Source organism: Tinamus guttatus, unplaced genomic scaffold, assembly GCF_059628265.1.
Source record: "Tinamus guttatus ecotype Peru unplaced genomic scaffold, ASM5962826v1 Tinamus_guttatus_pri_ptg000247l, whole genome shotgun sequence".
NCBI lineage: Eukaryota > Metazoa > Chordata > Aves > Tinamiformes > Tinamidae > Tinamus > Tinamus guttatus.
Window position 1 is genome coordinate 3,433,737 of NW_028288781.1, and position 21,927 is coordinate 3,455,663.

At 41.8% G+C, this 21,927-nt stretch overlaps 1 protein-coding gene across 3 annotated transcripts in view; it reads right to left on the bottom strand.

The window, feature by feature from the left end:
- Positions 1-21,727, bottom strand: part of INPP4B (inositol polyphosphate-4-phosphatase type II B) — a 233,931-nt gene extending 212,204 nt beyond the window's left edge. For all 3 annotated transcript variants that reach the window (XM_088526537.1, XM_088526538.1, XM_088526535.1), the window contains exons 1-2: positions 21,616-21,727; positions 18,661-18,719 (exon numbers count right to left, since the gene is read on the bottom strand). In XM_088526537.1, the coding sequence (XP_088382663.1) occupies positions 18,661-18,719; positions 21,616-21,727 (171 nt within the window). The remainder of the gene's footprint in view (positions 1-18,660; positions 18,720-21,615) is intronic.
- Between the last annotated feature and the right edge of the window lie 200 nt (positions 21,728-21,927).

A 21,927-nucleotide genomic window follows, 5' to 3' on the forward strand; every position in this document is an offset into this window, starting at 1 on the left:
TTTTTTTTTTTGATTTAAATATACGTAAGCTTTTCTTCTTTAAAATATTTCTTCAAGTATTTCTTACATAGAATAAATGTATATTAGATTAGTAACCAAAACTCTTGCCTCAAGATAATTATTATTTTTGTCTTGATTAATAGTGAGGGATAATTATAGCATATAACAATAAAAGTCATGAAGCATGTCAAGTTTAATGTCTTAAAAATGTGATGTGCTTAACACCACATTGAGATTATGCAGAAGCTGAAACACGGCACATAAAAAAGCCAGTACATAGATAGAAGGGCAGAAAGTAAAAGCTAAGGTGAAAATAAAACTAGGAGGAAGGTGGATAACTGTTGTCTTCACAAAATTGGAACATATAAGGAAAGCACTTCAACTTTAAGGGGAGGCAGAAAGATGAAAAGAAACTGAAACAAATACCCCTGCTCAAATTTGATGAGAAGGCAGCCCAAGGAAAACAGCTTACTATATCTCAGGGCAGATAAATCCATTTTAGAGCATTCAGGGAACTCCTGCCAAGGACAGTGCCCACCGCCAAGCGCCGACCACATGAAGGTCTCCTACCCTCAAGGCAAACTTACACCTCCGATGCAGCAGTCCTGATCCACAGCACCTCAGCAGCATCTCTCCCTCTCAGCTGCCTTACTGCAAGCAAATCCATACCCAGCAAAACACATTTCCTGCTCTCGTTTATAGGAAGTAGGAAGAAAATGAGACAAAGAGAGGCAATGCTTGCTGAGAGCTCACACCACTTTCTTTTGCAAGGAGTAGACTAGTGAGCACATGCAAACAGTGAATCTTGAATCATAGCAGCCATTGCTCTGAACATCCCATCCACAAGCAGCATGAAACTAGCACAAAAACTATGACCCACTCAAATAGGACCAAACTCAGCTGTAATGTCCTCAGTTTAAGAATGGGAGGCCACTCACTTGCACTCACATAGATCAGTATGCAGAAGGAATATTCCAGGAGACTTTATTCCAGGAGCTGCCCCTGCTGTTGGCAAGCAAGGAGAACACCACAAAAGGGGAAGCGTGTTCTGCATGCTGCAAAAAGTACTCTTCAAGGGGAAGTTCCACATCTATTCAAATTCCGTCTCAGCAAGAGAAGGATCCATAACAAGAGTTAGACTTCATTTTATTCCCCATCTTTCAATCTATTGTTTCTCTAATTGCCCTTATTCACTTTATCTTGCACATCCTGTTAGCCCATGTCTCACATTAGCCAACATTCGTTCCATCCACAAGACAAGGTATTTTCTAAGGAACCCAGGAGTCCTGATTGCTGGAGCACAATTTAACAGTTATGCATATTCACCTCCCATTTGGGTATCTCGGCCACTGAGGTAGGGCTTTATAAAACTGCTTTTCTTGTGACAAACTCTCAGAATCAGCTTATCAAAAAAAATCATGGAAAGAAAACCACATTAACATACTCATATATTGTCATACTTTGCTACCACAACTCACCGAAAAATGATTTGCATCATTCAGCAGAGCTTGTAAGTAAGAAGGAAGAATATAAAAAGGTGACATCAAGATGTTAATTCAAACTAGCACATCCTGAAGTTGTCTGCCAAACATAGGCATAAACTGAACTGCTATTACCTTTCCTTTACTAATCCATAATCCATATTTTCTGATACTGGGGCCTATGCTAAGTGACTTGTAACCATGCAAATTAAGCAATTTCCAAGTCATTACCTTTATGCTACACTTCATCTTTCTTCCCGATGACAGACTACCTTGCCAAAGGTAGACTGCAATGCAACACCTTTTTGCAGCCCAGTACATGAGATTGGAGGTTTAAACAGAAGTAATATTTTCAATGATTACTAAGTTGGTCTTCCCTCAAAAATATCCCCCAAGGCAGAAACAAAAATCATAGAAGACACTAGTTTACCCTTGAAACCATTAATACACCTAAATGCTTTTTCCAGGGACTTATAAGATTCTTTCAACCTGTTTCTAGTTTATCCCAAATAAGGATATCAAATGCCTAGGTTCAGACACGAGACATCTTTTTCGTAATTTCAGTATTCATGTTCTGGCTTATTTTGACTAGCCATATTTCTCCTTTATCCTTAATATACTCAACATAATAAAGCACAGTGCATTTTATCTTCCTGTCCAGGGCATATTTTTAATCTTTATATATATTCAGCACATTCTTCATTTTCTACTGATTAATAATTTAGTCTTATCCTTGAAGAAATAAAACTGAAAAAAATGAATTTGGGTTATGACATTTGAAAATAAATGATTTCATAATGTGGAAAACTGTCTTTCATCCTGTTAATCCAGATTACAATTTTAACATGTTTTGTCGTATTTGGGCACTTCCCCCTGAGAGAACATTTAATGAAATCAGTTTGCATAGAGTACATGCACCATCTAAGAGATCAGTGTAACACCTGCACAACAGCACAGAGCTTAAAGTTGAACTATCTTGTCTCCATGTGTCTCACACTAAAATGTAAAACCCTAAACACAGTAAATCCAAAGAACTCAGTAAAGCCAAAGGCAATGACACATAAGGAACAGTTTACAGAGCCTTAAACAGTATCTGTCTGTCATTTATCCTCCCTGGTAGACAAATATAAAGTTACACACAACATAAAAATTTACTTATAGCTGACATCAAGTTATTAAATTCAAGCAATATATTCCCCTTGATACAGAGTTTTAACTAATCATGTGAAATGGTCTGTACTACAAAATTCACATCTTCCAGCAGATACAAGGAAACACAGCTGCACATCAACATGCATCTGAACACTAGGTGTCCCTGCTGGAGCAGAGGGGTTGGCCTATACCGTCTCCAGAAGTCCTTTCCAACCTCAATTCTACGATTCTGTGAATCAAAAAAGTTAAAGGACAGGATACTTTGAAGCATGTGACACTTTCACACAGTCACAGACTGCCTGAGGTTGGAAGGGAGCTCTAGAGGTCATGTAGTCCAACCCCCCTGCACACGCAGGGTCACCTAGAGCACGTGGCACAGGACTGCGTCCAAGCGGGTTTGGAAGATCTCCAGAGAAGGAGACTCCACAACCTCTCTGGGCAGCCTGTTCCAGTGCTCTGTCACCCCCACAGGAAAGAAGTTCTTTCTCACAGCAAGATGGACATACATCTGCAAACACATCCAGGAACATTGTTTTCAGCAAACCCAGGAACATCATTTTCAGCATCACACACTATTGCAAATAAGGCTCATCAGATTTACCAACATGCACCTCATTTAGCTCTATAGTTTAAGATAATATCACTAATATATAATCCATTTACTATTTCAAACAGAAGTAACGTTGATCATGAGATAAAGATGCCCAAACTACATCTTCTGAGAAACTCTTTTCTAACCATGTGGTAAACATTTGTATTCAGATTGAGTCCTGTTAAGTACAAAATTTGTCTACCCTATGTTAACTTTAATTAGAACATAATGCATAATATAGCCTACCAAACAGTCCATATTATGGAATTCTAAAAGTGTATTAATTATTTAAATAATAAAAGTTACTGACAATTGTTTCATGAAGAAAATGTCAAAAGATACATTTCAAAGAATATTCAGATACTACAGTAAAATTTTTTTTTGAATTCACCCATTTTCATACTACAAGAATTTTACCAATTACAAGTAAGTTTCCTATAATTGTTCCTGGCCTTAAAGGGCAGCCATGTCTTGATTTGCTGAGGACCTGAAAGAACAGTGAGATTTACTAAGGTATCTACTCTGGAGCTTAAACTGGAGCCTTTTGTAGGAATCTCACTTTAAGTCATTAAATTTTAAAATAAGAACAAGTCAATTTACTAGGCTAAATAGTATTTGATAAATACTATCTGCAGCTGTGTAGATCGGAGAAAGCGTAGTGTTAAGGAGGCTGGTCAAGTGGTGTGAGGCAGGCACTAACACTCATCTGTTTTTCACCCTCCTGTCCCTGACCCCTCTCCTCACCCGCACAAAGATGAGACAACAGAGGCAGCCCCTCATTTGAGGTTTCGAGCAAGGGAGAAGGCAGAATTACCCAGACCTGGGCACCATCACACCTTGGCCTCAGACCTGGTCAATTCAATGAGCAAATGGAGCAGCCAATGAGTCTGAGGAATTTGCATTGCAAGAATATAATATTTCTATGCTAAAAAACAGAAATTCAGGTTAATACAACAAGGAAGGAACAAAGGAAGAGGGATGGGAGGAATCAAGAGAAGCCAGACTGCTTACTAATAAATTTTAATGATAACAAGTAAACCTAGACTTGCTTCAGTGCAATTTTAGATACAAGCATAATACATGGTCTCAAGCAGAGATAATTACAGAATAATTCTACTTGATAAAACTGAATATGGGAAAAACAGTTTTAAGTTACACTGGACAGTTGAGTCCTTCACAAGTCCTTCATGAATCCCTACATTCAAGGGGTACAATCAGGAGTCACCACCCAGCTGAAACTTCTTCATGCTAATCCCATATCAACACTAATTACTAAATCACATTTAAATGAATGTTTTATCTTTGTGACAAGAAAAAATATATTAAGACTAAATTTGAATCTGCATCTAATCTTTCCAGTAGCACATCTTGTCTGAAAACACGCATCTCCAGACCCCAACTCACCCACAATCCTGTATCAACAACCAGAGCTAAAACCAACAGCACTATCATGAGCTCTTCTACAGACATACCACGACCATCACAAGCCTGGACTAAAACTCTTCCTTCATAACTTAAACAGTCAAAATAAAGAACCACATGAGGCAGGATTGTCACAGGTCATGCAAACCTAGGAAAGCCATTATTTTGATCAGAAGATGCACAAAATGCTAACAGCTCTTAATAGAAGCCAGCTGCTTCTTTAGCAGTAGAATTACACTTCTGCCTCTATTTAGAATTAATTTGTTTACCACATGGCAAAAGGTCAGTTAAGGAATCAGCAACTAGAAATGAAAAGGAAGTAAGGGCCGTCTTGACCATTTGTGACCATTTATGCATGCAATGGTCACAAACCACATCACTGTCATTTTATACAACACAAGCAATCTTTTCTTTAAAGAAAAAAGCATGAATAAAAACAAAGCTTCTGGAATCAGCGTGCTCTTTTTTCTTCAAAAGCAGCCCCTTCCATTTTTGTCATAATTGACAAAACCAAGCAACTAGTTAGTTTATTTAATGCAAACAGCAGCATTACACCCATGCCTTTGCTCAGCTTACTGCGCGTCTTCGCCCGACAGTGACCACAGCCAGCAGCAGCGCTACAGAGCTCAAGGGTAGCTCTAGTACTGCACTACCTGAGTGACCCCTCCTCCCACGGGATGAAGGCCAGGAACCCCAAGGTCCAGCCATTTCCAAAACAACTTCTGGGCCGCCCCCACCTTGGCCGCATCTTGGCCAGACAGGACACATGCCCACACAGACGCGCTAAAGCACACGCTGCTCACGCTAGCGCACTGGGAAGGGCGCTCGGATACTTCACGACAAGAGCTTCTTTCCTTTGCCTTTAGGAGGACAAGGGTGTTTGTTGGTAGAACTAACAGGAATGACGGATTCGTCACCACCTGCTTACATGGGGAAAGCAGGCGATGCCCCACAGCAGCCTGGCAGCCTGGGCCCCCCACGCACGGCTCTTGTGGGAGCTGCAGGGCCTTCAGGAAGAAAATCCTGGAAACCCCAGGTCAGTCCTCCTGTCACTGGCTCACTGAAAGTTGCCTGGCTGCTCCAGTCTTACCAATATTTTGCTCTCTAAGATTTCTACCACTCACTTCCTCTGTTGGTAAAACATTGCTCTACCTACTGCACAAGCAAACACTCCTGCTTCTGGGCAAGAAACCAGGTTCGCTCCTCTGCCTTCGGTTTTGCCTTTTTTTTTTTTTTTTGAATTTAAAACAGAAAAGGTCACAATACAGAATGCAAGCAATATATTAATGCAAGGGAATAAATCAGAAAGAGAGCACCTGACTTCAAACATTCCTAAAGCTTAATTTATTTTAAACTGCTGCCAGAAAGTAGCATTTCTTCCCCTTGACATTATTCTCCGATTCATACTTAAGTACGTCTTTTATAATTCTGAAAGGCATAACAGTTGGCGATATATCAAAACGAAAGCTGCAGTTTCAGATATTCCATTTCCCTCTTTTACAAGCCTCAGCAATATTACTTAACAAGCAAGAGCTGCCTTCCTTTGTCAGTCTCCTATTCACTTCAGAGGAAAAATATACTCCTTTAAGAGCAGAATATTTGAATATTTACAGTTTTGGAAAGGAGAAAGAAAGGAGAAAGCCTGCAACATTTTACATCAATACTTCATCAAGCAGACATTTTATACTGCGCACAATTTCAGTGGCAATTCTAAGGAAAAAACTACTCTGAAAAGGAGTTAAGTATTTAGAGTCCATGGTGCAAACTTTGCTCCATAAACAAGGCTATGCACAAGACCCAACAGCAGGCTTCCCCCCTCCAACTATGTATCTCTAAGAATCATGTATTTTTGATTGAATTACTCATTTTTAAGGTGTATTTTTAATCACACTTCATAAGAGTGGAAGGCCCCATTTTAACCTCCCATGCAAAGGGGAAAGAGGCGTTAAAAGCCAAACTTAGCTCTTCCAAACGTTATCAGTGAGGCCACATCATTCCACCAGAGGAGTATATTGCTGCTATCAGCAAGTCTCCTGATGTATCTTTAGGGCCACGGTAGAGGACAGCAGCCATGATTTAGGTAGCTACACAGTGTCCAGAGCTCAGGAGAGGAGAAAAAAAAAATAGAGAAAAGAAAAGAACAAACCACACTAACAACCCTCTTCCAGGGGTGCTAATTGCTCACTGACAAGCAGTAATGAGAGTGTGGGTAGGAGTAACAGCCTCAAAGAGGCGCAGTGCATAATTCTGCACAAAGCTGCTTCCTCCTCAGGGACTTTTCTCCTCTTTTCCATGAGGAGGAGGAAGAAACTGGATGAGACAGGAGACCCATGAAACCACAAATCCATCAGAGCAGCATCACCCAGACTATCCCAATGCAAGACAAGCAGTGAGGGATGAACAGCAGGGGCAGCTCCTAGCAGCTCACGGGCACACGGTCAGCATTGCTCTAGCAAGCTCTCTCAAATGCACAAGCTCCTTCCTCTTGATGACTTATTTTACCCCATGAAGGTCACAGAAGAACCACACTGCTTTATTCATCGGTGGCAAGACCCTGCTTTCGGGTTACAGTTTGTATACAGCCAACAGGAAGGAACAGTTAAAATACACTGCTGCAGGTGTCTGCACAGAGGTGAAGCTGTCCTTGCACAGGCTCTCTGAACCTTTGGTTTGCTATTCAGAGATAAACGCTTTCTGGGAAGAAGGTGGGGAAGGAGGCATGTAATCAAGAAGTAGAGTAACGAGTTAAGAAATAAAGACCTAATTACAGCTACACCTCATCCTCAGTTTACCTAATATGTATAACCTATTCTAATTTATCAGAACTTCTTATAAGAAATTAGAAAAATATTCTTCTATAAAAATTAGCTTGCATTTTTGCAGACATTTAAATTTCCCACTATTTAAATGACAGCTTGAGGGGAAAAAAAAAAAAAAAAAGCAAAGAAGAAAAAAACAGCCCTCAGTAAAGAGCATTCTCAGATTATTTCAAGTTTAGGAAGATGAGAGAAATGCTAGCACTAGCAGATCAAATATATTCACCCAGCTTATTTCCAGTACCAGGCAGAAAGAGAAGACATTGCTCTTCCAAAAGCTGTCTACACTGTTTTAAAAATGCATAAATAGTACTACAGAGGGTAAATACAGAGATATAGTTTGCAAATTTAGACAAGAAGTTTGCATCTGCTACAGATTTTGAAAAAAAAAAAAAAAAACCCACAAGAATCAGTCTTCAACATCAAGACTGATTTCTGACTGAAATTTGTCACACACCAAAGCGAACAGCACACTGTGCCCACTACAGTGTTTCTGCTGCTACTTCTGCTGCTTCAAAAGCGACCGGTTTCCATCTTCATTCACACCTGCTGAACTGCAAAATAACATTCTGTTGGAGAAATAAGAAACATGCCCTAGAATAAGGGCACATTAAGAAATGAGGCACAGAAATGCCTGTTAGTTACTAATTTCAGCAGTGGGGAAGAAGGGTAGAGAAAGGGCAATGTGAATAATTCCAATATGCAGAACAGTCTTTCTTGATAAAAAAATAATTTATAAAGTCTTAGGGGCAGAGTTACTTATGCAACCAACCTATGGCCCGAATGCGTAACAAAAACAGTTGAACTGAAACCATCATTAGGGACAGTCCTCACTACTCGGATTAAAGGCACCTTCACAAGACAAACACACAGTTTGGGGAATTGTCACAATTCTTGCAGTTTCACTAGACTGCACAAACCTAAAACATGAGCCGTGGAAAACTAGCCCCGCGGTGATGCTTTTGAACTGGTCTATGCAGTCTTTAAGGCATAACCTTACATCAATGTATATAAGTTCAGACTAACCAAAGAGGCTGACACCTGCCTGTATGTTCAGATCAAGGTAAACCTGTTCAGATGAAATATCAAGCTTTTGTGTCCATCTTGGACAAATATGTTTTAATCTATATTCAGAGAACGATTTGGGATTTTCTTTTTTGCCAGTTCTGGCAAGGTTGGCTCACCAAGAGTCCTCATTAGTTTTCTGGAGATATCCACACACTTGCTTTCATGACATACATGCACAAACAATGCCCTTTTAACTGCTGTCTCCAAGAACCAAAAATCTTCATGGTCTTATCTTGAATAACTATTCTGTAATTGTTAGTACTGCCATTCATAGTAGATCTGGAAGGCTTGACTCCTCCTCTCCCTAAAACAAACTGAATTCTTTTTATCAGAAAATTCAAAAAGCAGCTGTTCAGCATAGACTTTAAGTGATTTTAGTCACATGAATGGGTCTATGAGCATACAAGGATGAGAAAGCTTCAGCCTGAAACTCCAAAGAGACTGTTGGATCAGGGAACAAGGACATGAATCATGTTGCCTAGGGCAAGGGAAAGACCATCAGAGCAGCCCATGAGCTCTGACTGGAGACAGAGGGTCTATGGTATCACATGAACCTGCTCAAGTAGAAGAGCCAGCAAATCAGGCAAGAGCCATGCATGAAGATTTTCCTCCATTTAGTTTCATAGACAACACAAAATGTATTGTGTAAGGCCCCCCTGCCTCCATTTTGAGTTTTTGTTTGTTTGTTTGTTTTGCTTTGTTTTGTTGCTTTGGTTTTTCTTGGTTTTTCTTCTCCCTCCTCAACATGCATCACCTTGAAAAGTGGATAAATAACTGTATTTTAACCACATACATTTTGCACCACAGAAATTCTGCAGTCTCTAAAAACTAGTATGAAAAAGTAAGCTGGGTCTTAAAAGGGTACACCAAGATGTGCAGGACAAATCACAAATTTAAGGGTACAGCAGGAAGCCTACACCTTGATGTATGTCCACATCACTGTGGTCAGCTCCAGAGGAGGAAAGAATAGCTGGTGGAAAAGCTTCAGGTACATAAGTGCTTCCATGAGCTTGACAAAGGTCGCCACAGTCATTAAATAGAAACACACAGGAAGTCTGAAATATTCCCAACAATAACTTGACGTATGCAATGCTGGACATCTGGCAACTGCTACCAGAAATGTCTCTGAACTCCCTGAAGTTTGTATAAGACTTTCCAAGAGGGGAAAGAGTCAGGGTGGAGGCATGGGAAAGAGGGAAGGACATATCCAGGAAAAGAAATCAAACACACACAAACTCCAAACATTCCTTCCTTTCCTTTTTAATCCCTCTCTTCAAACACCTTCACATAAAAGTGAAGTTATTTGCCCAAAGCATGAAACAATTTCCATAAGAACAACATAGTAATGGCCAAGGCCTGCCTCTCAACACCTTGAAAACAAAGCCAAAAGACACAAACAAGAACAAAACAAACATGCATACATAGCAAACTGAGCACAGATCCTATCTGTAGTTCTCCAAAAACCCCTTCTAAAAGGCCAGGCATGCTGGCCTCTTACTGAAACTCCCAAGGCCCCTGCACCACCTGCAAACTTACCTCCCAAACATCTATTAGGATCTGGGGTTCTTTAACCTCCCTGTTCACTTGAGTTACTCACAGAGATCTAAGACTGCAGCAGTCCAAAGCAGTTTCACCTTGTGGCTGTGAAGTGACTGTGTGGTCCTGACTATGCTATGAGGGGAGGAGGAGATGAATTCCTTTAAAAAAGGAAAAAAGAAACTGAACTGTGACCCCTCCATATCAACTGTTACGCTCCCTCCCTCCTCTTTGCCTCCCCCAGCCCCTCCAAAACAGCAAGCAGCTATCGCATACACAGAGCACAGAAAAAATAAGGAGACCTCGCAAAAAGCTGCCAATCCTCTGCGGGCACTGAAGACCCTGCTGCATGAGGCCGGCACGCTGCATCCCGTATTCCCCCCTGTGGCAAAGCTGGACTACCTGGAGCTGCCGGGATGCGGGGCTCGTCTCGGGGACTGAGCTCTGGCACCGCCTGCAACGCACTTAACGGGAACAGGGGGAACCGCCGCCTCTAAAGAGCTGATCTGCTTGCATTAGCCACCAAGGCTGTGATGAAAAGGAGACACACTTGGCAGTGTGAAACTTACCTTCTCCCATGGGAATACTCGAGAACATTTTTGTATTAGGGAAGCTTTTATACCCTTCCAAAGCAGCCCAGACATCCATTTGTTTCACACGCCTCTGTTCTGCACGTGGCTTCTGCTCTTTATAAATATTGCTCTAAAGGAAAAGTCAGTGGCAGAATCTACAGACATGGATCAAACCGACTGCTATAAACCACACGCAGCTCAAGTCAGAGCATCTGAGCAGCCAGGAACAGACAAAAGCCCAGATGCATGTGATAATTTAAAATAAAACAAAACCACACATACACTAAGCTCACATCCCTTACACAACCAAGGTGCCAGCTGGAATTTTTATTGCAAGTTCATGAGAAAATTAAACAACTTTCCCAAACCTATCAGTTTTTTTAATGCATCAGATCTGCAATCATTTCCTTCTTTCTAGGGGGGAAGGATAGAATATACATGATGTCCTCTCCCTCAACAGTTTTAAGCTTCGGCACATTCTGAATAGACTACATAACCTTGCCAGGCTCAGTGTTGCATTTGCCCCAAACCCATTCAGCAATAAGCACTGCCAGAGCCCTACAAGCAGGCACATAACATCTTGCAATCTGGTACTGGTACAAAACCCTCTTCTTCCAGGCCAATAGACAGGAAATTACAATACAGAATAAGCAATAAGTTGGGAAAAAACAATTTGATGGGAAGGTGAAGACTTAATACATTTTGTAGAGGAAGTAACATGTGATAAATTCGTTTCAAAGTGGAAAGCCACTGCAGTAGCAAGCACTAGGGAGAGAAGGGAGAAAGAGGCAACACACACACAAAACACCCACAGAAGTTAGGATCACCTGTAATGTAAAAGAGCAGCATATAGTGTGTGTATATATATAAAAATATACACATGCATGTGTTTAATATATGCACATTGAAGAGATCTCCATACATATCAACATAGACAATAAATCTCCTTTCTGCTACACAAACACTTCACTAATAAGTCATGCAGCAAGTAGGTACTAGGCAGCAGCCTTCCTCCTTTGCTGCTGCAAACAAGCAGCAGCTTCTCCCAAGCGCCCTGCCCGCTGCTATCGATGCCTGTGCAGCCGCAGCATGACTCAAGGGCCAGCAGCAGCACCTCCACCACATATTCCTCTGGCATCCTGCTTCCCGCATCATCCTGCTCATAAAAGCCTAACTCAAGGCTAATCAGTAGCCCCTGGCCTCAAAAACTTGCGTTAGGCCAAAAATAAAAGCAACTTTTGCCCTCAGTGAATTATTTCAGTAGAATGGGTTTTCTTAGGATTAGTTAACATTAGCTTAAGATGTTTATTCACATTTCAGCTGGTACCCAAAAACTAATAGCTGAGGAGATGGCTGCTGCCATCTACCGACAACTTCCTTTATAAACAAAATACACAATGTAAAACATTAGTCACTTAAACAGAGTTCACACTCTGACAAGAGTCTTCAAGAACAGCCCAGCGCACAGAAGCAGGCAGCCAGGCTACATGGCCCATCCCACAGGATGGTGAGTCAAGGGGATTTATTCTTTTCATAAGGCACAGTAATTGTACTGTGACAAACTGGTGCTTGGTTTCTGCTTTGCACAAAAACATTAACACAACCCATTAACTAGGATAAAATATTTCTGTATTTTGAGTGGGTTGTTTCTTCCTTTTCAACACTTAGACACTCCATACTAAAGATGTAAGAATTTCATTTTGAAGTTCATTCTTTAATTGTGTCACATAGCATTCCCTCTTAGAAGTAAAACCCCAGTTCTGAGTAACTTGATCAAAACCGCCAGTTCTGCGCTTTGCTCACTGCAGCTCTGTCCTCCCAGGGGGCTCTTCGATGGGAATGCATCGCCAAGGGAAAGAGCGCTGCAGACCACGCGGCTCTCCCAGCTGCAGTCACGACCAACAATATGATAATTTGTCCTCCAAATCCCAACACGGAGTACCACCATGACTCTCTCTTGAGCTGATTCACAGGCTCAAAGAGGAGTTGCTGCTCAGTGCAGCATGTTAAGCTGCTGGTGCTCACGTCTCGCCAGCTCCAGGTTTCTCCCTTATACTGAAAGATAGCATGCAAGGAGATAATTGCCAAGTAATTTAATTTCAATCTACTCAGCTAGAGAGGGCTATATATTATCTATCCAGCACTCGCATACAAAGCTTCAGAGCCTCTCTTGCTTCCAGCAGTGCACCCAGCAGGTCTCCTCACCAAAACCAGGCAGCTGCCCGAGTCCTGTTTAAAGAAATAAAACCTCCAGCTTGCTTCACAAAAACTGTCACTTGAGTTCCACAAAATGGCTACAGCTGCTACTAAAGCACCTACCCACACCCTGATCCCACAGCTCTCTCAGAAGCAAAAGCCTGCAGAAATGCAGGAGCCCAGCCACACCGGGGGTGCCAACGAGGACACGGGCACCACAGGGACCATTTGATGTGAGGGCACCAGGGCACAGCAGTGTCACTACAGCAAGAGCCAGCGCACAGGACAGACTGGTCAGGAACGTCCATAAGCTCTGCCAAGTGCCAACCATCTGCTCGCCAGACCAGTGCTCTGTTCCTGCCATTACACAGTTACACCAGTTACTGCAGGAATGCTGGAAAGCATCAACTATGACAAGGCAAATACTTCTCTACATTAACCATAAAAAGTAAAAGTCTACATAATTTTATTAAATAATGCTTTCAAATTTGCAGTGATTCTGATTTGCTGAGATTAAGTGATTATATATTACCTAAGCAGAGCATTTACAAATGCAGGTCAAGGACCAGCAGAGCTTGTGCTATCTTCTGTACAAACCCTGAACAAAGACACTAATTCACAAGAAGGCTAGGAATCTAGGAACAAGACAAAAAACCTAACAAAAGCAAAAAACAAAAACCAAAACAAGCACAGACTACAGACTAATCCAAGCAATGTCAGCCTGCACAAGAGGCAGTGAACAAACAGATGTGGCATCACTGTTAACTTTCTGTAAGCTTCACAGCAAAGAATATTTTTAGAGGCAGAACTTAAAGGAAGATAGTGAGATTAACTCATCCATTCTTTAGCAAGAGCTGTTCTTCAGAGCCTCGTCATAGGTCTCAGCCTTATTAAAGCAAGCATCATGTCCTGGGCACAGGTCTGAATCATCCTTTCAGGAGGGCAGGTAGGACAGTGAGGATTAGGAAAGATCTCGGAAGCGAAAACAAAGCTTACAAAACAAAGGAAGAGTCTGACAAATGCAAAGAGTAACAGATTCAAAAGGCCACCAGAAAAGTCATTTTTGCAAATGCACTCTAATGGATATAGTCAAATCTCTTAACTTTCCCAAGACCAAGGAAAGACATTTTAGTACCTGAACATGCAAGAACGCTGGGCTGGGACCAGCTTATGTGTGGAAAGAGACAGGAAAAGAATGTTGTGTCTTAACTAAGTATGTACTTTGTGGACTGCTTTTAAGATGTATTTAGAAACACATTCCTATTGAACGTGATGTTAAAGTCAACAATGTAAGTAACAGGAATAGAAGTGATGTTCACCTTAGCTGTCAAAGGCAAAGAAAGGAAGAGCTTGACAGGAAAGATTATGGAGCTCTTTGATTTATGCTGAAACTGAATTCATGGTTAAAAGCACACAAAGGAATCACTGAAAAGTGATGAAATTAACTCAGGTAAACAGGCACATGTGCCTCAGGTACAGAGGCACATGTAGTCATTTGCACTGAGGAATGTAAGCTATATTTTTAAGTTATATTTTTTTCATGTAAGCTTCAACTCTGGATGCAGCACCCTATATATGGCCACCAGAAAGAGACATGGTGGAAGGACTAAGCCAAGAAAGACTAGGAAAGAACAGACTGCAGGAAGCAGAAGGCGAGCTGGCAGTGGGACCAGAAGACAGAGACCTGCTCCTCAGCTTTTGCTCAAAAGAGGTCATTCAGGAGAGACAAGCAAGTTCTGCAGCACACAAGGGACAGAGCGGGACTGGAAAAGCAAAGGACACTGGGATGGATTTCTATTAGCTACAGTTGTAAACAGAGCACTAAGAGTGCAGATATCGCAGAGGAATGGACCCAGCTAGGGAAACAGGACAGCCATGGACAGGGAGGCACAAAGAGGCAAGATGAAACCATGCTTATTCTATGAGAGCGCCAGAGAAAAGCAACAGATTAAAGAACAAGTCAGCAAGAGATGAAAGTAGACACAGAAGACAACCAGGAGATAGAAGAGAATCATCAAAGCAAGCAGAGATTACCAGAGCAGTCTGCATCTGTGACAGCAGTGGAGGAGAAGGGAAGGCTTTGCTATATGGAGAAGAGGTCAGGAAAGCCCAGAGGCAAGGAGGAGAAACAAGATAAATGAGGAAATCAGAGATGGCAAAAAAGGCAGTAGGGCTTGCCAGGATCCAATTAACTCAGAAAGAAGAGATACAATCTTTCAATTCATAGTAAAAACTGGAGCAAACAGCTACTCTCATAGCTTAGTGTTTATAAACTGTGTTTTCAACTACTTTTGCAAAGTAACACTGTAATGGCAGTCAGCATGGGTACCTTAGTGGTTCAAGGGCTCTCGGTAATGAAAGCTTGGCATAACCTTGTCCTGCCCAAAACACGAAGCTCTGGGATTGCTGCACTTGGAGTTACAGGGCTGCACAAACATCGGCTTGCCAAACTGTATGCGGAACTAGAGTTACATTCACTACTGCACTAGGCTAGGATCAACCCCTGTGCAAACACCCCTCCTCTCAGCAAGAAGAAATTCATTCCACCACTTTACCACACCCTGCCCCTGCCCAATACCATTATCAGTTGCTCCTGAAGTGCTTCACTCTACAGATATACACAAAGTACATGGAAAGGGCCGTGTGCCTTTCACTTCCTGCGCCAAGACTCTTATTTTCTATTTTATTTAGCATACTTCCTACAGGAAATCAAAGTCTTATCAACAAAGCAACATGTTTTACTGAAACTAACCAAGGAATTATTATACTTCACATATCAGCTCTTTCTCCTAGCTTTTCAGTTTACAGACACCAAAAAACATGGTTATTACCAATACACCATATACATATACACATATTCATACAGGGTTTTTTGTGTGAAAATATCACCACATGCCTGGCAAAGATATTCAAACTTAAAGCAATACCATACTTGGTACCAACACTGACTTTGGCTGCTCAGGCCCTGAACTGGTACAGAGCATGCTCTAAAAAAAATGAAAATACTGCTGAAAAATTAAGTACATCCTTAGCCATCGGAGATGCTTTTATTTACAAGGTGCTCTCAAGAGATCAGTGTCTTGCAGAATGCTAAACCACACACGAATACATGCAAAGAAAAGCTCACAGTCAAGCTGCACAGAAAAAGCTACACAACTGCAGCAGAAATAGAGCAATCTCCCTCTACAAATATTTTAAAATATCAATTCACTATAAAAAAGGCTTGCCATGTACGGCTACGCTGAAACACCAAAGGCTACATTGCGCAGACCTACTCGAACGCAGAGAAGACACACTGATGTAACTGCACACTTCTGACAGAGCTCACATGCACTATGCCATGAAAACCCAACCAACGTTTGCACAGCTGCATTACGATGCAGTTCACATCAGACCCTCAGAAGTGTCATTATTCTATTACTTCTACCTTGCACATAATTCTGTGGTTATTAATGAGTCAATCCACAATCTCACTTTGAAGCTTTTCTGTCAACTGTTAATAACACATTAGACTTGTGATAAATGCTGTAACAATATAATTTATGCTAATCTTTCACAAACATTGCAAGAAAGCTTGAGATTGACAGCACAAACATTTAGATTTGCTCATTAATCTTGTCTACAAGTATATGCCCAAAACGCATTCAGTTAAAAGTAATCCACTAAAGAAAATAGTCTCAAAATGTTCACCATGTTCTACTTAAAACCTTTAGACGTTATGTGTATAACTACGCCGGTGTAAACTGGAATATTCAATCTGTCAATATAATCAATGTAAAGAATCAATATCCCTTGTCTACAGGGGGAGCTGAGGGGGGCAGGAAAAGGTGGATATAAATTCAAAATACCACAAGCATGTTGCGAGTTTGTTACCACAAGGCTTTTTAAAAGTGGGAGGTGCAGGAAGAGGGTAACAATCAGAACTGGCAATCAGAAGGTTGCCAGTTCTAAGTGCTCTGAGCACCCAAAGGAGCTTTCAATACAGCCATCCACATAACCAAGTCTCTTCCCTTCTACATGGTAATTTTACAAAGTCAATACATCATAAATTTTTCAAACAGCTCAATATGATAATTAAAAGCTTCCACACACCAGACACCTGAAACATCAGGAGAGCAGCACAAGTTTATTGTGCAAGCATGTGCACAAATGGACCTAACAGACTGGAATGGTTCCTTCCTCAGATCATTAAACTGCAAAGTAAGAATGATTTACCTAATAGAGCCCAAAGACTCTCCTTAAAAGCCTACTAGAGTCTACTGATCAAAAATCTACTTTTAAGTAAGTCTTAGTTGCATATTCAAACCTGAGTAGGAATGTCATGTTGCTTACTCAACAGGACATGAGCCCCGGAGCAATTACTGAGGACCAAAAACTTCATACCTGTAGTTTGTAGAACCACACGCAGAACCATCTTGCACTGGTATTACCATCACAACCTATATGGAAAACCACCACAGATGAGTACTTCAGCAGCACCTCAAGCCTGGCTGGCTGCTCACCCTAAGATGCCATCTCAGACACTTGCCTCACCCAGCAAGGGGGGGATCAGGGCTAGAGGAAACACAAGGCTGCCCTTCTTTGAGCCCCTCAGGGCTCTCAGGACAGTACAAGGAATAGCTTTAGCATCAGCTGCTCAAGAAGCAAAAGTAAAGATGCTTGGAGGACTGGGAGGCAGAAAGAGCAGCTGTTTGGGACTCTCTTAAATCCTTCTGGAAAAAGTAGTTTCTACACATCATGGAAGGATCATAGTATACAGTGGTGTGACAAAAGGATGTCTTTGCCATGACCTTGCTTTCATCCACCAAAGATTTTTTCCTCATTTTACCGCTCCAAGGCACCCGTGCTACCACTCATCACACTGTATTGTTTTGTTCACATGCACTTATCTATTATATGCATCCTCTGGAACACTGTTTTGAGAGGAAACATGATAAAGTATATCATATGTGTACATTTATCACCACATTTTAAAAAGCCACTTCATCATGCTGAAAAATTTTCCAATAGAATATACAACCTGTAAAGCATTACTAACATTTCTGCTAAACCATTAGCCCATACAAAGTGTTCTAGGACCAAGCTATGAAATGCTTAATGTCAGATTATCCTTTCAAGCCTCATACTCACTGCTTTCATTTCAATTTAGTGAGAGAGTTTTTACTTTTGGCCAACTGTGTTCATCACACCAGCCCAAAAGGGCAGGAAAAACAGACAATCTCATACCTCTACATTCACTCCTTCCAGGGAAGGAGGCTCCCCAGCTCCTAGTCAAGTCAGTGGCACATGGGGACACTTGGTGCCTCTGACAAGATTTCACTACAGGCCATGGTCGGACACCCTTTTAACAGGCCTTGACTCTGGGCATACAATTGCTCTTTGAAATAAACTGTTTGTGCATAAAGGAGCCAATAATTACCCCACTGCTCACAACAGATTTAATTACAAAATGACACAAAGAACTGCAGTGTCAGTCTGAAATTGCATCTTAAGCATTACACTAAACATTATTTTATTCAACTCTGAAGTTTTGCTTTCATTGTTCCAGTAGGTCCCATGTAGCAATTCTGGATATATATCAGTATTTTATGAGCAGAATCCAGTCCTAAACTACTTAGGATTCAGCTAGAGAACATGGCTGATATCATGAAAAATGTCTAATATTCTGAAAAGTCAAACCACAGAGTTCTCCCCTCCACTATTCTAATACTAGTGATTTTTATGTCCCTGAAAGCACAATGCCAATAGCCATCATGAAAACGGATTACTCAAGTTCATAGAGATTAAAATAACACATCAAGAAAAGCAGTAGAAAAATGAATTACCTTATTTTTCATTAGAAAAAGCAGATTTCCTTTCAGCCGGCACCATCTCTCCCTCGGTTCTGTATGCAAAAAGTAAGAGAACAATAAAAACAACCTTTGTCTTCACACATTAAATGCTTCTTAAAGAAGATGCATTAGTAATAAAGGTCAGAAGAGAAAGCCATTAACAAAAATAAGAGGAGAGCCAGCCCCACTCAGCAGCTGCCTGTGTACAACATGCTGCTAAATGCCAGCTAACTTCCCCACAAGATCTCACTCTGCAGCCCAGAGCTGGTGACTGCAGCATCTCCTCCGCTGCCTCTGCCGGCTTCTCTCCCCTATCCTCACGTGGCAGCCGAAAGAGCCCCGTTAGCAGGGAACAGCCTTTGCTTCCGTCATTTCATGAGATAAAATATAATCCTTGTTAGGATAAAAAAAAATAAAAAAGAAAATACCTACTGTCTTATTAAAAGCTGTACTATGTTATTTGGATCAGAACACACTGATCCAAATTGACAATTCCAAGAAAATAGAAAGGGAGCAAATAAGGCCTAGATATCCATAGGAATTCTACTATTGTTATTTCGCACTTACCCACCAGGAAGGGCGCATGCACTTGCACACACAGGTGAGCACAGCCACAAGCTGCAAGGGGGATGCTTCAGAGCTCTGGGCAGAAAAATGAAACAAACCAAGAGAGACTCCAAAACAGACAGCTTTCCTTACTAAACTAGCCAGCGTTTTAAAATCACATCCTTTCATCTGTGAAATATTAGTGAAAAAATAAGGAAAAAAAATCAAAAGCAATTTCTGTACACACAGTCTAAGCTTGATTTTCTAAAGGAGAGGAGGGAACATTCAGAAATGAACTTGATTTGTTTCTGTTTTTGAGAGGACACGTGAAACTGCCCAGGCTCCAGAGAGCAGCAGCAACCTCTAACTGCTAACAGGGAGACCCAAGACAGCTTCACCATTCAGACATGTCACCACTTCCTTGCAGGCTGCCGCCACCAGAGGCATAAGAGTAGTCAGAGAAATGTCTTATTACAGGGTTTTAAAAAAAAAAAAAAAAAAAACACAACCAAACACAAACACACACACACCCCACAGGCACCATTTGAAAAATAAAAATAATCTTCCACCACGAGTAGAAGGCTTCCACTCACAAGCACTGACACATACAGGTGCTAGGTGCTGATTTGCTCTGTTCGAGTTTGCTTCTTTTTAATTATAAAAAGAACAGAAGCCCCTGGATCTTCACAGACTTAAGCATAAAACAAGGCAGAAAAGGCCACTTTATCAACTGCTGTGCATTCACCAACTAGCACCTAACCCTAGTGCTGCCAGTGCAGAGCCTAACGCTCAGCTGAGGAAGCGCGGGACGCCGCTCAGCCTGCACGTGGCAGGAGGCAGGACAAGGGATCCTGCCGCATCCACTGCACTTGCCAGCGAACGGAGCCTGTGTGGGACACTCAGACACCTTGACAGCCCCCAGCTACAGGGAACGAGGGAGCCCAGGGACTGGCCCAGCTCACCCATGCCACGTCTGCTGGGGGCTGGAGCACACTGCAACCAAAACCTCCTCCTGCGGGATGCGGCCTGCACAGGACAGGAAGCCAGAGGAACCCTGGGCAGCAGCAGCCTCATGCACAGCCCATTCCTGAAGCAGCCATCACAGACCATGCTAGATAGGGCATCTGGGGCTACATGTTTCAGCTGTCTCCATTTTAATTCAATTGTTCTAAAGCAGCAATCTAAGCTTTTAAAGACTTGATGAGCAAAGAAAAATCCCAGCGTTAAGCTGAAGAGGCAACATGATCTCTTCTCAGAACTGCTACTTCCAGCTCACCACCAGCAGCAAGCGGAAGGCCAGCTAAGATGCCTCAGCTCCCTCCGCCTGCTCCGCTGCCGGAAAGGCTGGCACAGCCGGGCCCTCTCCCACCGGAAACCCTGCTGAGGACAGGAGCAAACTCTGCCTCTTGCATCCACATCTTCTTTGGCAAAAAACATTTATGCCTTAAGTGTGCCACAACTGGTTTTCAAGCCCTTCAGCACAATCAAGTCAGTGTCATCCTTTTTTTTTTTATTATTATTATTATTATTTTAAAAAGTACACATATATATGTCTGTATGTAGCTAGCTAGCAACTGAAAACTAATCAGGACCAAAAATAAAAGCTTCCTATTTTTGAGAATGTACTGAAATTACTTCCACAGCTAAGCAAGAGCTCTTTGCCAGCAGCTACCTAGGGAAGAGGTCATTGACTCAGGCATACTGGAAACCCAGAGGCATATTTAAAATAGGATTGTAAAAGCCAGAAATGGTCTGCAAAGGAGCTGGCAAAAGACCCATAGAAAACCCTACAACAATAAAACAGAATGCAAAGGGGGTTGTTTTTGACAAAAACCTGGATAACTAAACTTCAAACACAGTAGCTAATGACTGGTGACTAGCAGTTGCTCAATACATGCCTAGTTCTGTCATCTGCAGCCGTTTCTCAGCTATAGCAAAGAAAACTTGATCAAGTCAAAGCTTTCAATTTACTTATCACGATATTACAAAAAAAAAAAAAAAATCCCACACACACCCCACACTGAGCACCCGCTTACCACAAGGTTGTCTTGTTCCTGCTCAGCTCCTACCAGTTGACTCGGGAGTTCAGCATAACACCCTTCCCTGTTCCCCTGAGCACACACTGAGGGAACCCCTATGAGCAGTAGTTCTTCCAATGCAAACACAGCCAGTTAGTGATCAAAGGGCCACCACTCATCTTCCTTTCCAAACTGTAAGGATAACCTCATCCAATGCTGGGCTCTAAAGCAATTAGTCAGAAAGCTATTTAGCACCACTCAAGCCTCGGCAAATAGGAAAAGGAAAGACAGGGAGAACACACACTTAGTGAAACAGTAAGCTGTAGCAGCAGCAGTCCAACATGCACATCAGCCACAGGAAGTTTTCAGTGCAAACCACTTTTACCTATTAATTTTTCAGCTCCAACAACTCTGCAAATCTTCAGTTTTCCTTCCTTGTCAAAACAACCTGGTGGCTGCCTGGCCAGCAAAGCCAGATCTTTAGCATTGAATCGCATTGGATTGCCAGAGAAGAGGATGAGGACAAGGAAGAGATGAAGGAGGGTAACAACGATGCTAATGAGTGTGTTGAAGCTGAGCATAACATATGCAGCAGATATGAAGGTCAACTGAAATACTAAAAACAGAAAGAAAACAAAAGATGCTGCTGTTTAATGTGATTGCCAGTCTATTGTGCACTCCAAACACTGTACATTTG